At 26.2% G+C, this 18,694-nt stretch overlaps 1 protein-coding gene across 1 annotated transcript; it reads right to left on the minus strand.

Moving 5' to 3' along the window:
* Positions 1-5,675: 5,675 nt before the first annotated feature.
* On the minus strand, positions 5,676-8,879 carry LOC126555776 (uncharacterized). Its single transcript, XM_050210656.1, is given in 9 exon segments — positions 5,676-6,029; positions 6,112-6,251; positions 7,730-7,910; positions 8,003-8,190; positions 8,245-8,256; positions 8,361-8,506; positions 8,572-8,637; positions 8,741-8,792; positions 8,795-8,879. Coding segments are annotated over 9 exon segments (1,224 nt in total).
* Positions 8,880-18,694: the final 9,815 nt, after the last annotated feature.

Genomic DNA, 18,694 nt, shown 5'->3' on the forward strand with positions numbered 1-18,694 from the left:
TCCGCGGTGTGGTGGTGATAACACTGTATCACCACAATTCAATAGATAACACTATCTATTCCTGTTGTTATCACATATTACCGGCATAATATTACCATTTGAAAAATTATAGTATAACAAGCTATACATGTGAGGGTTTCAAAATATGAAATGAAATCAGTCTTATTGTTTGTACTAGGTACATGGTAACCATAATACATATATCATCGTATAAAATTGATTTTAGATTTAAGGGTAGACATAGAATGTTACAATGGGACATTCCTTCAAAAATAAAATGAAATCTTAAATTTTATAATATTATTGTACACACACACACTATATTACCGTACACACATATTAATGTATATATTATATTCAACAGTTATTTCCTTTCAATAAATATATCTGTATAATCTTTTAAATATGGATCTCATGACACGTAAGTACCTTTATAGTTTTTTTATATGTAATACATCTAAGATTTTTATTTTTTTTATTTTTTTTAGTATATGAAGTATTCCATTTTTATTTAAATACTACATTCGAAGAATTAATTAAAGTTAATGCTATCGTCCATGCAAATTTCGTAAAACAGTCTATGACGCATAGAATATGTTTGTAACCTTTATTTTTTTTCGAATATGGTATCATTTCAACCAGATCAGCTTGCCATAGATCATTTTTTCCGTATACATTAACTATACCTACGTCTTATGTAATTTTTTCTAGGAGGTTTGTGTAGTTCAAATGCGATATCTCGCTTAGACATTTGGTATACGTTTTATGTAAACAGCTTCGCGTAATTCTTCGAAAATTGATAGTATTTCGTTGGAAACACCAGTAGTGCCAGCAGCTTTTGATGCTAATAGTAGTTTTAAACGGGAAACCAATTCATTCGGATCGTTCCAATATTGAAGTGTATGTTTCTGTAATTGTACAGATAGTCCACTACCAGATGGAAATAATGTTTGATTTCTTTTTTACCAGTGTATACAATTTTTATCATGTACACGATAACGTTAAACGGAAACTCGAGTGAACTGTCATGCGATTTTTTTCCGCCCATAGAGGTAGAAAATACAGCACAAATATTTATTTTGAGCTTGCTAACAAACAATTAAATTCCAAACATAGAACCTGGTTGCAATACCATAGGTTTTCGGAATATGATTGGACAAGTTGAAAACGTAATTATACCTACTGGAACGTATAAGTTGGAAGATTTAGGGTTTGTTATAAACAAGTTGAAGCCCGACTATATAACTTTTTTCGAATTAAAATCAGATAGTAACACGTTAAAGTGTATGATATCCTGTAGCCATGAGATTGACTTTTCAATCGAAAATAGTATAGCAACATTATTAAGATTTAGAAATGTTGTATATACTACTGGTACTACACACGAATCTGAAAATACAGTCAACATAATGAAAATAAACTGTATAAAAATAGAGTGCAACTTAATAACCGACTCATTTTATGACGGATCGCCGAGCCAGATTATACATGAATTTTATCCGACTGTTGCTGTAGGCTATACAATTGTTGAAGTGCCTAGACATTTAGTTTTTTATGGTCTTAATACTACTTCTAAAAGTAAAGTTGAAATCATACTAAAAGATCATAAAGATCGATTGATAAATTTACGTGATGAACCAATTACGATTCGATTACAAATAACACACGGATAAGATGGCGCTCAAGTTTAATATAAATACTACTGCAATAAAAAAGCCGTCATTAAAGTGACTGCAGTTAAGAAGTCAACACCTATATCTAAACCGAAAAACAACGAGTTCAAGCTCACGTAAAATAACTTAGATTTTCTTCGTTCACTACAATAATGGATGACACATATTTAGATGTAACGGCCGGTTATGTCGACGATTGTAAAATAACGCAAATGCAATATCATTCGTTCACGCCGTATTCAAACACGTCTTTTTCATACAATGATGAAATTAGAATAAATATTCAAAATATGGAATCTTACACTCTACCGTGTGAAAGTTTTATTTACATTGAAGGAAAGCTAAAAAAACCTTTAGATGCTGTAGGAGACGTACGTTTTTCGAATAATGTTTTGTCATTTTTATTCTCCGAAATGCGATATGGAATAAACGGAATAGAAATACAAAAATTGAAATCACCCGGAGTGTCGTCTTGCTTGAAAGAATACTGCTCATATACACCAAGTGACTTGAATACGTTACACACATAGAAAACTGCAGTAGACTCAATACTAAATGGTGTTAATATTTTACATATTTGCACGTTATTTTCCAGCTAAGATGAGTTTGGTATTGATACAACACCTACACATCACTTAAACGTCAAGTGTAGAATAAACACTGAATTAATTCGTATTGACCATACTATATGGTTAAAATAACAACAACTGATGTTAAAATAAAGTATTATAACAGTCACATTAACTTTGAAACAATTAGTTACTACTTTAGTTAATTGTAGAAATCACAACTATTAAATGTTAAAAATAGTCCATTAGGTGTAAATTTGATACTTGAAGATTGTTGTAGAAATAACACTAATAAATAGTTATGTAATTTGTATCAACAAAAGCTAAATTAACTTTAGAATTTATTATCAAATTGTTGAAATGACAATAACCTGATGTTGAATCAAATCCACCATTAGTGTACTCCCAATATAATTAGAAAAAAAGGATTTTGTTCATTCAACCAGCATACAGCATATTTCTATTATATAATATTATACATATTACATTTAGTATAGGTATATATTATATATTCATAATACTTACATTTTTGAGAACACAAATCAAGCCATAAATAAGAAAATTAACAGTTTGCTTTATTCAATATAAATAAAAAAGTACATAAGCAGAAATAATACATGAGATACATTTTCAAATTAACATTTTACTTATACAATATTAATGTAAATTTTAAAAATATAATAGAATAAAAACATAATAAACAAATAGGTACCTACCTAATAAAGTTAGTTTGTAGCATTAAAACAACCTACCAGGCTGCATAGATAATAAGAATCATAAATAATTATTTATAATGCATATCTTAAACTTGCATACAATTTACCATTTCCAAGAACACGAAGAACAGTAGGTAGGGTATTTTAAATCTTTTAAATAACAACCAATAAGGTTAGATTCTCTATAATTATATTTTTTAATTTCGTAAGCATAAAAATGGCTATCAAAACCCACTGTTAAAAATAGTTTACACACTAAATATGGCATTCTAGACTTGTTAACTAGTATATTAAGTATTTCACAAAAAATACAACCGTTTAAATCAATATCGATTATTGATAACATTCCAGGTTTATACTGAACTCCTTTAAAATTGACCCATGAAACTGAAAATGTATCACTTTTAAATTCATTAGGCAATGAATTAAAAAAATTGATGCTGAAATCTTCAGAAGTAATAGTTTTTAAACATGACCCCATTTTTAAATCTAGTTCCAGCCCTTTTTGAACTAGAAAACGATGAATCATTTGTGTTTGAAGTTTGTGTGATAATGTATGTTCTAAATTTATTCTACATGGTATAGAGTTGGCATATGCCTTTAAAACATTGTGTTTTGCTTCATATCTTAATGAGGAAGTGAAATAGGGCTATTTTTAAGAAGTAAGCGACCATAATGTGTTAAAAAATGAAATTTAGGTTTAAGGGAGCTATTAGAAAAAAATAAATACAATTAATTTATTATGTTCAGAAACCAATGAGTCTAATTGAAGTGCACATTCACGTTGCAAAACTCGAGCACAGCAAATATCAACTATCTTTCTAAGTCTAATATATAACTCCCAGATTTTAGTGCCTCATAGAACCAATTCACCAACAATTAGCCCAAAATATCGTACTAAACATAACATTTCAGAGGCTGACATGACTATACAATTATTATTCAGATTAGTTTTACTAATTTTTGGTGGTTTATTTTTGCACTCAGTAACTCCATACTCAAATAATATTAATCGATTATTTAAATTTTCAAGTGAAAAATATTTATGATCTATCAAGTAATTAATTATAAGAGCCATATCATATCGTACGACTCCTTCGGATACATCATGCATAAAATCACACACCATGTTAACAGTAACATGATAATTAGGAATTTCATTGAAAACACAATATGAACTAATACCAGTTTCTAAAAAATTGTTTTTTTGCACATCTGATTCATAATTTTCTTTATTTCTAATTGAATCAACGGATTCTTTAAGCGTGGTTTGCATTTGACTTTTAGGGGAACGACATGTACGACAATAGTAGTTTGCAGAGAAACTTTCAACAAATCCTAGAATAGAATTAAGGCCTAAATTGTCTCCTAAAATTAATGTAAGAGCAAAATATATAGTAATATTAGTTGAATTTACACAAATAGAAATACCATTTTCTTGCAAGTCTATAAGTTCTGTTATAAGAGAAGAAAATAAAGTTTTATTATTAAATTTGTGTTCTACTCGATCTGTTGAATGAAAAAGAAATGCTGGAAAGATATTTTCTAAGGCTGACAAGTATTCAGGAGGTATGGCAGAAATAGTATAGTACACACATCCCATTTTATGTATACCTGAATGTGAACCAAGTGGATTCCCCATCAAAGCATCATCAAAATATAAAAAAATTGGGTAAATTATTTTATTCGGAAAGTTTTTTTAATATTTTTCCAAGTGGTTCCATCTATAAATGATGATAATAAATTAGATTTTTCTGAATCTGAAATAAACTTATTAGCTGCATCATACACACAAGGTAACTCAAAAAATCTTTTTAAATTATCTTTAATAGGAAATAAATGACCTTGAACCTGTATCATAATTTGACGCTCAACCCCAGACACAACTTTTTGCTGATTTACAAACCCAATAACAACTGTTTTTAGTTTAGAAAATAAATTATTTGTTTCAAAATACTTAAAACGCTGATACTCGGTCCTAACTCTGAAAATGGATTTTCTAAGATAGTAAACATTTTTTCAATTTCAGCTATTTCAGTTTTATTAGAGTTATTAAATAAATGAGGCATTATCTTATTTTTTAAATTGGATATAATTCCAGATGAGAATAATTCTGTTGCCCCGTCAACTATTTCTTGCATTAGAGATTCAGTAACATTAGGTTTTGTGTATAAATTTGTTATGAACTGTAATGCACAATTCTTCACAATATCTTCAAAAGAAAAATAGTTAATTTTATTTATACCTATGACATCCTCAAAGTGTATACTACCATTACTAGTATTTACAACTTCTTCAGACAAATTTAAGACAGGAGTAGTATCATCAGAAATAGGAATATCTGAAGTTTGACAATTATCATTAAAAGAAAATTGATGGGTTACGTCAGGTATTGAATGAACTCTTTTTAAATGTTGTCTAAATTTTTCTGAACCATCAAAGTCCCTAATACAGCCTTGTTGATTACATTTGTACATAGCATTTTTGCTCAGATTATGATAAATTTGAAAATGAAACATAAGTTGACTAATAGAAGAAAATACTGAAGAGCATATGAAACAAACAAACATTTTTATATTTTAAATTTATAAATGCTTAGATACTTAATAACTTTTAAATAAAATAAATTTAAATTTAAATATCAACTTAGGGTTAAGACTATAGGATTTAAAAATTTTGAAAAATTTAAATATAGCTAAGTACTAAATATATTTAATTTAATTAATTGTAGGTACTTCAAGTGATTGCATTTTGACAGATACTGTAGTTATGATAGAAGTTTGTTTATCATACTCTGTGTTCAACTTAAATAAATGCTTTTGTATAATCAGCCATGAATCATAACATTCTTTAGGATAAATGCAATGGAACACAAAATATGATTTAAAACAAACCTCTAAAGCCTTAAGAGGACACTCAAAATGCCAACATTTTTGGTTTACACGAACATAACATGTGTGTATGGATTGGATATCCTCACCAACAAAAGTGATAAATGGCTGAATTGAAGATCCATATTGCGAATATCTGTCTTGCCTTTGTATCAAATCCTCTTGAAATTTTATCATGTTCTGAAAAAAAATGTTCATTAACTAAATGGCATAATTTTTAATATAGTTAGAACACTAGGCTAAAATTGTATTTTAAACTCACAGCCACATGTGTAGCAAACGCTGAGACTGATTCTGATAATGATGGTTTCCAAAATTTGGAGTTACTATTTTTTATTTGTGTTTTGGTAGGTACAAGGAATGGTATCAATAGTATTTTAATTATATTTGATGTTCTTGTATCTGAAAACAATTAACAAAAATAAGACATACATTTAGTTGTTAGTATTGTCGATAAATCCAGCAATAATTTGCGTGTATCCGCACACTCACACATAACTGGAGAAATCCAAAAATAAAATTCGCGTGTACTCAACACACACATACACATTTTTGTTATCTCGAAAAATCGTGTATAACACACACACACACACACACACTGTGGTCTCTCGAAAAAATCGTGTATAATCAATATATACACAAATTCTGAGTTGAAAAATCCGCTTCGTGTATATCGCATACACACAACTGGAGAAATCCAGCAGTAATTTGCGTGTAATCTGCACACACACACATAACTGGAAAAATCCAAAAATAAAATTCGCGTGTACTCAACACACACATACACATTCTCTGTTCTCTCAAAAAATCGTGTATAACACACACACACACAAATACACACTTACTGTGGTACCTCGAAAAAAATCGTGTATAATCAACACACACACAACTGAAAAAATTCGCGTGTACTCAACGCACACAACTGTAGAAATCCAAAAAAATTCGCGTGTACTTAATACTCAACACACACACTGATCTCTCGAAAAATCGTGTATAATCAAAACACACACACACACCACACACAAAAGAAAGCCGTAGATAAACGAGCCACGATTTGGGCGCCACTTTGTCGTATACGCCGATTACTCGAACGTATACCAAAATAAAGTTAAACACAAAATAACGCAAATGAAGAACTTATTTAAACACGACGTCCGGTGGTGCTCGAGTCACACGATCACCACCACTGACTCCCTTTGCTGTCTTAGCCATCTCACTAATATATTACACTTACAATCGAATTACTATCGATTGTTCTACATTTTTCTATTACTACGTTAAATTTACAATTATAGATACTATGATTATTGTGTAATTGTTATTTTAACCCGATTAGTAAATTATTAAACATTTATTTACATTTCTTATTATTATATCTTGCTTACTATGCTAACTGTAATATAAAGTTTACTGGCACCGAATTGCACAATTGTTATTTTAACCTATTTGTGTGAATAATTAAATATTGCTTAACTTATTGAATTTTACTGTTTTACTTATTATCTATAGTTTTTCTTAACTTATTTCTTACGTACTAACATCTCTTATAAATATATACATATAATACAACAGTATTAAACATTTAAGTATAATGTTTTCATTTTATTATATTTTTTCTGAAAGGTGCATATTTTAATTTATTATTGTTTTTATTTATTTGTAATTATTATTTTAATTGTATTCCCTTATGTATTGTCAAGAAAAATTAAATTTGAATAAGATACTATTCTTTTAAAAACTAGATAAGTACAGTTTTTCTTAATATTGTTCTTTTAATTACTTAGGAATACTATGTTAATAATAATTTAATGTCCATTGTAGTGTCAATCTAAATATTTGGTAATCTAAGTGGAATAATAAATTAAATTTTAAAAACTCACCTCCATTTAGGCAAGCAGTATCTAATTTGCATAGTAGAGCCTGAGCATTTTTATCTTTAATAGAACTTCTTCGAATATCAAATAAGCGTTTTGAAAACGTTTCCCATGCATTCAAAAAGTCATTCCATTCTGAATACAAGGAATGAGTTTCAGGAAAAGCAATTTTGAAATCTTCAATAATCTAATAAAAAATATTATATAAATATTAAATATTTATTTGGAATATTATTTAAAAATTAATTCATAACATATAAAATTAAAACAAAATCTTACTAGATCATATCCTTTTGGGCCTTGCAAAATTGGCCAAGTCAAAAAAATATTTGATAAAAAACGGTCATGTGAATTTAAATTCTCTTTTCTTCTTATCTCATAAGTTAATGCCCAGTTTTGTTTTACTAATTGAAAATCAGCATTAAGTCCATTAGTCTCTAGCCATTTCTTTGCAGTACGTACTTCATCTGTAGATATACATTAATATATTATACAACAGTACATATCTTACATATGTCTACTAGAATTTGTTACTTGTATAGGTACTTGTATTATAAGATCTATGTCCGTTAATTGAAAATGAATCTTTAAATTTAATTAACTTACCAGATATAATAATGGGAGAGCTGCTAGTCACTATCTGCTAAATTTTTATTATATCTTTCAAACTTAATAGCTCCAATGGTTCTCAATCGCCGAGCAACATTCTTCCAGCGCTCAATAAGCTTTCCTTTAGCATGTGTTTGTTGATGCCCTTCCGATTTAGCTGGTATTAAGTAAATGCTCTAAAAAAAATATGAGTAATTTATCATACAATACATTTTAATTATAATGCATTTTAATTATACATACCTTTTTGTTTTGGAAAAATATCAACAATTAAATCTGCAATTTTTCTAAGTAAAAATCAGTTCCTCTGAAATAATTAATAATATAAGAATAGGTAGGTATATAAATATAATACATTAACTAAAACAAATAAAAAATATATATTTGAAATTAAAATTATGACTGTACTTGCTATTATCCTGAAAAAGATGATTGATTAGTATTTGAGTTAGTAAATTTGTGAGTCATCAGAAAGAAACCCATCATTATTTTTATAGTCAGCTAATATGTATCTTCCATCATTTGTGGTATGCAAAAGGTGTAACATAGTCTAAAGAAAATTACTATTATTGTATGAACTATAGTGATTAAAAAAAGACAACAATTGAAATTTATAATTTTACTTCAGTTGTCAATCCATTGGACTATAAGATCCAAACTTGGGATACATGCTTTTTGCATTCGAATATGGAGAAAAAGTAGCTTTTGACTGTAAACTGTTGTGCCGACGAAGTTATTTATATATATATTATATTTATATGGAATCATAAAATGCATTGATAATTGGTTGAGTTGAATTTATATTATCCACAGTTAACGAGTCAAAGGGAAATGGTAAAAAAATATAAATACATTCCCAATTATTTTTTAAGCATATGACCATTAATTTGTATCTTTAAAAGATTTCTTTCATCTCCAAATGTTAAGTTAATCATTATATGATGTTTAGGATTTATACCTTTTAATCATTACAAACTGCTGAATTATGTAGGTACCTCGTACCTACTTAGAATACGGTTATATTGAATTGAGTCCGTGGTACTTTTATGTGTTTGAATTGAGTCCAGCTTATTATCTTAATATCTTTGAATTGAGTCCGTGTAGATAAAATGTTATAACTACATACCACATGGCGACCTTGAACTTTGCACATCATATTATAGCGGAGTAATCTAGAATAATCTTATAACTTTTAATGAATTTTTTAGTAGTTAGATAAAATCATAAAACTACAATAATTATTAATGTTATAGATATTTTTGATATACCTACCATATACCTACCTAATGTTAATTAAAATTCTAAGCTATAACTCATATTGCATAAAAGGAATTAATACTAAATATTTAATCCGTTTTATTTATTTTTAACTTGAAATATTCTTTATTAGAATAAGAATGTATATGCCTCGGTATATGCCTTTAGATTCATAAAATTTAAATATACAGTTTAGGTAGTTTTTTAAAAGGACCCACCACCGAAATGTAAAAAACCGTTTACTCGTAACGCCGTAAATTCATACTATGGACCAGAGGACCAACACTTCACCCATCTATTTATTGACTATAATTACTTTTCTTTTGTGTAGCATACATGCAACAGATTAAAAGACTATACTAGATGTTAAGATTATAGGATAAGAAGCTGCACCGTTCGACTTAGGGCCCCAAACCGGCGATCATCTCTTTCCGAATTTTTTGACATCTACCTAACCTATCGTAGAATCGTAAATCTTCGTTTTTTATGAATCCTTTATGTAACCATCATAATTTGTATTTTTTTTCTTTTTTTTTTTTTTTTTTTTTTTTTTTAAAAATTTGACAAAAGATTGAATTTTTTGTTTTTTTTTTTTTTTTTCCCCCGTGACCTATGTAATAGGGCGGCTGTCCTTACTCTCCCTATTTGGTGCTCCAGTAAAACTCTACAACACTGGTGTTAACTAAAATATCGCCTAATATTTTTAATATTTCGGAGAAAAATGGACATAATTTATACAAAAAAATATTTGAAGAAAAGGGACCCACCCAATTTACAGCGTGTCCCATAGAAACTAGAAGTACCTATCACCTTTAGTACCTATCTCGTAGAAAACTATCAAATAAAAACATTTAAATGGGTTTTTTTTTATAACTACTAGTACGGAAATTCCAATTAAATGGCATATGTAGGTATTAATTTTTTTCCAAAAATTCAAATATTTTTTTTAAAAAATACGAAATTTAGTATTTTAAATTTCAAGATGGTCATTTTTTTTTTATCATATTGTTTACAACAATTAAAAAATATACTCAAATCGTCCAAATTGCTTAGATATGTAGCGAATGATTTAGCAGCGTATTGAATTATTTATTGATTTTATATTCTATTAAAAATTAATATTACCTCTTTTGTAATGTCAATGAAACAAATAGGCCAAGTAGGGAAATAAAAAAGCGTAACAAATGTTGATCGTTGTATCTTCCAAATTATTTTTTGTATTGGTATATGGTGGTGGAGGGAGGGAATATGACTCCTTTATCACAGAAATACTAAGGGACCGGGATTTCTGGGATAAACGTATTGTTAATAAAAGTTATGAAGAATATTTTATTAAATTTTCAAGTTTTTGACCAAATAACATTTTTTATTGAAAATAGTTTTATAAAAAAAAAATGAAAAAAAATCATATTGAAGTACATGTCAAAGCAGTAACTGAAAACAAATACCAAGTAGGAAAGGTCCAATATTTTATTCTAACTATTTATCGCCATATAAGCTGCATCCGAGTTGGGTCCTGAATTTAAAATTACTACACTAGTTGGGTCCCGAATTATTTTAGGTACTACATTAGTTGGGTCCCAGATTTTTATAGGTACTACACTAGTTTGGTCTTGAATTATTTTAGGTATAACACAAGTTCTTAAATATTTTTTGGTAAGTACTACACTATACTAACATTTTCCTTCCTATTTTAACTGACTTAGAACTGTCTATGAACTATTTAGACCACAGGTCCACATCTTTTAACAATTGTATAATTCATATTATAATACTTTAGTGGATTTTACTAAAAGATAAATTTATAACTAACAATATGACTAATAAAATTGCAAAAATAATAAATCGATTCGATTTTGTAAAATTAATGTATTATACATTTTTACCAACATAAAATTCTTTTTTTTTTTAAATATTATTTTATTTTTATTAAATATCATTTACTTTTAAATTTAACAAAATTATATTAATATTATTGTATAATATTTTCATTACATTATAGTAACATTCCAATACTATTATATAAGTTATACAATTTAAAAAAAATGTTGTCTTTTGGTCTAAAATCTAAATACATCATAGATCGTACTAAGTCTGTTAAAATGAGAAGGAAGATTTTAGTATAGTGTAGTACTTACTAAAAACTATTCAGGAACTAGTGTAGTACCTATAAAAATCCCGGACTTAACTAGTACACTACCTGCGATTAACCCCTAGATTCGGGACCCAACTCGGACATATAAACACGCATTCGCAATAAAGCACGGAAATTGCTATCATTATGTAGTATTAAACTTTAATGGTAGTGATTTAAACTTATTTATGCAGCACACATTGAGTTATGAATTTAATTGTTGTGCAATATTTTGTTAGTTTTTTGAATGGATAGTTATTTAATTATCACCTCATATAACATTGGTCTAATAAAAATCTTTTTTTAGAATGTTCAATAAATACTTCAATTGCATTTTTCTAATTATTATTTATTTACAATTTTTTGGTTGAAATTTTAATACAGCGATTTTCACATAATCGAATCTAGAAATTCGTCCAGCTATATAATTTTGTGAGTTATTTTCAATGAATTAAATTTTTTAATAAAATAAATAAATTAATATAAAATGTAAGTATTAATATTTTAATAAAACTGTTAGCTGCATATATATCGTTAGATATTATACTGCGCGTAGTTGTCAAAGACTAATGTAAAATGTTAGTTACCTGCGAATGGTATAGGTTTATAATAGGAACCAACTACCAATATACACATATAGGTAGTATATTATCAACGATAATATTGCGGACGCACTTGGTATGTATCACCACAGACTTATATAAGTACTAATTAGATAAGGTACTCCTATATTATTTATATATTATTAACACTTTAGAGTTATTAAAGTGAAACTCATGTATCAGTTTCCGCCATTTTGTCGGTTGGTAAAACATTACATTTATTATACAAAATGTATTAGGAATAACATCGTTTTTAATGGTAAAATATAATAACAAATGTAAAATAATTTAAATAAAATATGTATATTTTTTTTTTAAAACAACAGGTTTAGAAATCATAAAATACAATACAACATTATTAATATTTACCATATAAAATACCAAATAATGCAAATCGAAAAACTAAGCTTCAACTGATAGCGGGAGTTCTTGAAATTTGTGGAATACACCAAAACAATTAGTGATATTATTGGAGATGCATTTGGGCTAAAAAAAAGGTACGATATAATTAGCGGGACGCATTCGGGCTATGCCCACGAGAGTAAATATTGTAACTTTGATTTTCAACTTTAATATATCTTTTCTCATAGAAAAGTCATTAATCTAGTAGTTGGAACTTCTGAGAGATAAAAATTAAAAATTCTCAGTAATTTGTAATTTTCAAAATAACCGGGAAAATCGGCAATTTTTTTTTTCTTATTTGTTGTAAGTCAGCAATTAATAAACGTAGATAGATGTAATTTTCCCTAAATTATTAAATAAGTAATCTTTATAGATAATATATTTATCTTTTTGTCTATATAATTGTATGGTTAATTCAAGGTCTAGTTATCTACTAAGATTTTTAACCATAATAATTGTTGGGTTTATAATACGAGTAATGAGTTATTATAATATGTTGTTTGATCTAGCTCTCGATTAAGAAATTTGGTTACAACTTACAAAGGTTACCTATAGCCTAATATAAGTTCTAATAGTTGCAATAAAAATAATATTTTTACACTATATAATATAATAAATAATAATAAATTACTGTCATCAATTTAGGATTGGATATAGGCTTATGGCTACCTTGTAGGTGCTACTTAATAAATTAAAAAGATTAAATTATTATAGGTACTTTACCTGTTGGTAGGTTAATAACAAATAATAGGTAACAGTGGTTATTGGTTGGAAAATATGCAAGGACTAATAATTTATACTAGTGTTCATATTTAAGTAATGATGATGGTGGTTTAATGTTTGGCGATGACTTTTATTGAAGGCAATCCAACTAATAGAAAAAGTAGTAATGTCTCACGAGTCTTATGTAATCACCTTAAAAATCAAAATAATATAGTCTATTTAGGTGAATAGACAATAGTTGTACACAGTTTGTGAATTTCAGAAAAAATGTAGTTTGGACTAAAAAGTATGATTAGGTTTGTAATTGATTAATTTATATTTTTATGAATTGTACAGTTAAGTATATTGTCAACTGAAAAAATATAAATAAGAAAATAAAATCTCATTAATCATTTAACTCATAGCCCATAGATATAATATATTCTAAAAGTATTCAAGTATATTGGAATAGTATAATATTATAATTTAGCATACTTGCGTATCTACTTAATGTCGTCTGCATAAAATTAGCAAAGTCCATGTATTACACATGAAAGTATAATTAATTTTACTAATCCAAACGGTAGAAATTGCAATAGAATTAATGATAGTCTCCAAACGGATTATTAACTTTTTGGTTAAAATGATTGCACTCGTCTAAATGTTCATCATCCACAGTACTTATAGCAGCAGTGGCCTAACCGCGTCTCGTGAGCCGCATGCGGCTTGCATCTTGTAAAATTTTTACTAATAAATTTTTTTATATGAATTTATGTGTATATAATAATACGACCTTTTTTTTACATTTTGGCTCTTCAATATGTATTAATATATTGGTGGCTCGCGAGTCTCTTCTCGCTGGCTACCCCTATTACATAGATTGTCTATTCCCTATTGGGCCTATTGCGATACGGTACATCGTACACTCATTCATATTTTGTAATTTAAAAGGACTGACAATATTTAATGCACTTATAAAAATCGTTAAATAAGCAATAGCCAAAATATATATCTACTTACATAACAAAATATTTCTAAAAGTCTCAAGTATCTATAAGTCGTATTCATTTACTATTTAATGAATGTTATCATATTTTTCATCCATTTAATTTTTTTTTTCTATTTCATGAAATTGAATCTCTTATTTTAAACCTTATATTGTAATATTTTTAATAAATTACATTTTATAAAACTTTTGGTAAAATCTAAATAATAATATGGTGTATTATTTTATATGGCACAAGTTGTTTTTTATATATTATATTTTATTGGACTACGACGCAAATTAATTTTATCATGCTAGATACTCTATATTATAGTTGTACTGCAGTATCGTAAGTACCGTCTCACCGAATATTAAATATATTATATTGTATTATGTATAGTATATGTATAATATAAATTTTATCTGTAAAATGTACAGACACGAATACAAAATAGACTTCAAGTAGCAGGCGCGGATCCAGCCTACATTAACGGAAAGGGTGGATTATTATTTTTTTCCATAAATTATTTTACAGTTTTTATATAATGTGATTAATCGCCAAATAATCGAAATTCGATTAATCAATTTATTTCAAATAATCAAGTCGACCGTTGTTTTGACTGTTTAAATGAAATTCTATTTTTAGCACATATGAATTAATTTATCCATAGTAAAAAATCGATTTATTGATTAATCAGACGTTAAAAAATGTATTATCGATATGAATATTCATTTTTGATTAATCGAAATAATCAATTAAAACGTGAAATTAACAACCAAGTGGTAATAAATAATCGAACAGCCCTAAATGAGCATTTCCATCTTTAAATTTTAACAATTTACATTATAAGTTCACTAAATATCAAGATAACTTCAAATTTATTCATAAGTTTATGAAAATTAACATTTATGGTGACTCATAAATAAATATAAATATTAAGAAGTGCATGTCTTGTTATATTTGTATTTTAAATACATACTTCACATAGTTTATTAAAAAAATTTTTAATATTGTGTAACATAGAAAAAAGTACATAGGTCATAGGTATTATTAATTATGCAATATTTTATATGAATTTTCTAGAAATTGTAAAAATAGATTAAGTATAAATTATTGAATAATCTATCTACTGTATGTTTTCTCAATTATTTTTTTTTTAAAAAACATAAAATCGGTCAACAAGGAAGCGTCGAATACGATCAGTTGATGTCAATACATTTGTGGGTTTGTATCGTATGTGTTTTCGTCTTTCGTTAATATAGTTAAGTTAGTAAGTATAATATTCTATACTAGATACTGTTTTTTTAGCATGTAGATTAGTTTTCTAAACAGGAAAAAAATATATAAAAATATTAAAAAATAATAATAATTTAAATAGTTAATTTGTAAGCATATGAATTTTCAAAAAATATTGTTTACCTATTTTTTATTTTTTAAGCATATTTACTAATTATCTGTTAATAAATAATAATAGATACCTACATAACCTTATTAATCGAATTATAATCAATTAAATTCAACTACCTAATTAATTTTATTATACTAAATTTAAATTTCTTAAAACAATGTCTATTTAATTCTTTTTATATTTAAGATACTTTTGCATACAATATACAAATATTGTTACGTAAAAATTAATTTTATCGATCTTATGTTTAAATTGCAATTTATTTATTTTAACTTAGACCAAAACCCATAAAATAAAATTTTATTGAAATAAATCAATAGATAAGAATATTACATTGTGTAATTAGAAAAATAAAAATATTTTTCTCTGATGAATTGAACACTCCAAGAAAAACTATTTTTACTAATTAGGTAATCATATTGTAAATATTTAAATATGTGAATGTTTTATGCATCTGTAACATGCATTCGAAATGAATTAAAATTAAAAAAAGAACCTTAAAACAGTTATATAAGAAATAGTACTTTTTAATGTTTAATGATTTTTAAAAACATTTTCAAATTTTGAAAGTTTTGACATTTAATTAAAAACGATATTAATGGAAAAATATGATTCTGCTTACAAATTTAAATACACGGAATCACAGTAAGCCACTCTACTCAATATAATCACTTCAAATTTATATTTATGTTTCTGTAAATCTGTAATATAAAGGGTTAACTGGTTTAAGGTATTATCATGCTATAAATTTATAATACGACTATAAGGTTAAATTCATTAAGTTGTAAAGTGTTGATTGTTGATATTAAATCAATTATTGTATGCAATTAATATTTATAGACCTTAGTATAAGTTATAATGTTATAAATTATAATATGTATCTAGTGTTTATTTGTTATAGTAAGTTATATTAGGGCTCGGATTTATGTGTATTTATGCTACCAAAATATGCACATAAATATGTGCTAAAAAACTCAAAATATGTATTTTACTAATATTTAATTATATGATATATCCATATGAGTTCCTAATAAAACAAATTATATTTTAAATAGTAAAGTTATTAAAAAAAGGTATTAAAAATTATAAAATATTAATTATCTATTATAATATATCAATTTATGATAACATGCATTTTTAAATTTTCAATCGTTATCTATCGTTTATCGAGGTCATAAATATCGAACATTTGTTACTACGAATATTTTGTACTTTTGGAAACATGGGAAATTGTCCCATAAAAAATATAAAAATATAAAAATAGTAATATTTAATTTTTTAGACTATACTTTTAAATGTTCGTAAAATTAAATAAAAATTAGTAACAAGGAACTTGAAGCATATTCATAATGTGTGATTTTTCTTACCTACCTATAAAATTTTAAGTTAATTATAAGCACGTGCCAATTTCACCTAGGTTATTTCAGGACATTGACGGTATAGGTACTTGTTTTCCACCGCTGACTTTGATGTTTGTATTAGGTACGTACGTAAAAATCAAGGGAAACCACATTTTTTTTATACAACTCAATGTTTTGGTACAACTGGTCAATACTGAAAAATACATAAATAAATTATAGTTTTATTTATTATGCTATAATGAATCATAAACGATAAATAATATTTGAACACAAATGACTCATATAGAAGTATGAGTAGGTATCAAAATTAAGATCAGATTTAGCTATTTATTTAATTTCATTATGTATTCTAATTTACTACCTTATTACATAAGTACAGACTTAATTATTCAATATATTTTTTAAGCATTAATAATCTGGATTTATGTTTATAATAAAACTTTATTACATTAAAATTATTGGATAATTCGAATTTGTTATCTTAAGTTAAACTTTTATAAATAATTTAAAATCAAATCAGTATCTAAATTCGGGTATGTACCTATTAAGGATTTTGTATTTATAAATGATTGTCCGATACTTTTATTAGTTATCTTATCTCCGTTTAAAGATATTTTCGATCTATATATTGTATAAGTACTCTTAGAAATATCAATATAATTAATACATTTTATTGCTTAATTTATAAAGCATTTAATAGTTTTGGTAACATTAAAAAATGGGCACTGACTTTGTTGTAGACAATTATAATTATTTGTTCCATTAGTATCACTTAAATTATTCAAATGTATTGATATATTTTGAATATAAACTAAATGAAATTATCAAGTGTTTGAGAATTGTAATGAATGTTTTTCATTACTTATTATTTAATGATTCATAAAATAATTTTTTATAAAGTTGGCATACGATTATTACTATATTTAGGTTTGAAGTTTTAAAATCAAAGTATTTTTGTAGTTTTATAAGAAACATAATTTTATTACTTATCGTTATTAAATTTCAATAATATAATATTTAACATAGACAATGAAAAGTGCAATACAAATGAATAAAATCAGTTATAGGTTAAAATATCTCGGACAAAATAGCTTCAGTACAAAATCCGAAAAAAAGAAAAGAGTAAGTACAATGATTACGATGAATGATTTTTTAAAATAGTAAGTTAATACAACGTAATGACATCTATGAAATATTTAAAGGGAATTGCCCACAATTTTAAATTTTAATTTTGACATATCTTGATTGGATTTTATATTTATTTATTTATTTAATTTTTAATTTTATTACAATAGGTACACAATCGTGCATTATTTATAAATTTCTTCTCTATGAAATATTTAAGGGGAATTGCCCACAATCTTAAATTTTAATTTTGACTTAACTTGATTGGATTTTATATTTATTTATTTAATTTTTGTTTAATTTTATTACATTACTCAATCGTGCATTATTGTATACAGTCGATTATAATATAATTTATTTTGTATTTCTATTACCTATTTTAAAA

Source organism: Aphis gossypii, unplaced genomic scaffold, assembly GCF_020184175.1.
Source record: "Aphis gossypii isolate Hap1 unplaced genomic scaffold, ASM2018417v2 Contig01091, whole genome shotgun sequence".
Classification (NCBI taxonomy): domain Eukaryota; kingdom Metazoa; phylum Arthropoda; class Insecta; order Hemiptera; family Aphididae; genus Aphis; species Aphis gossypii.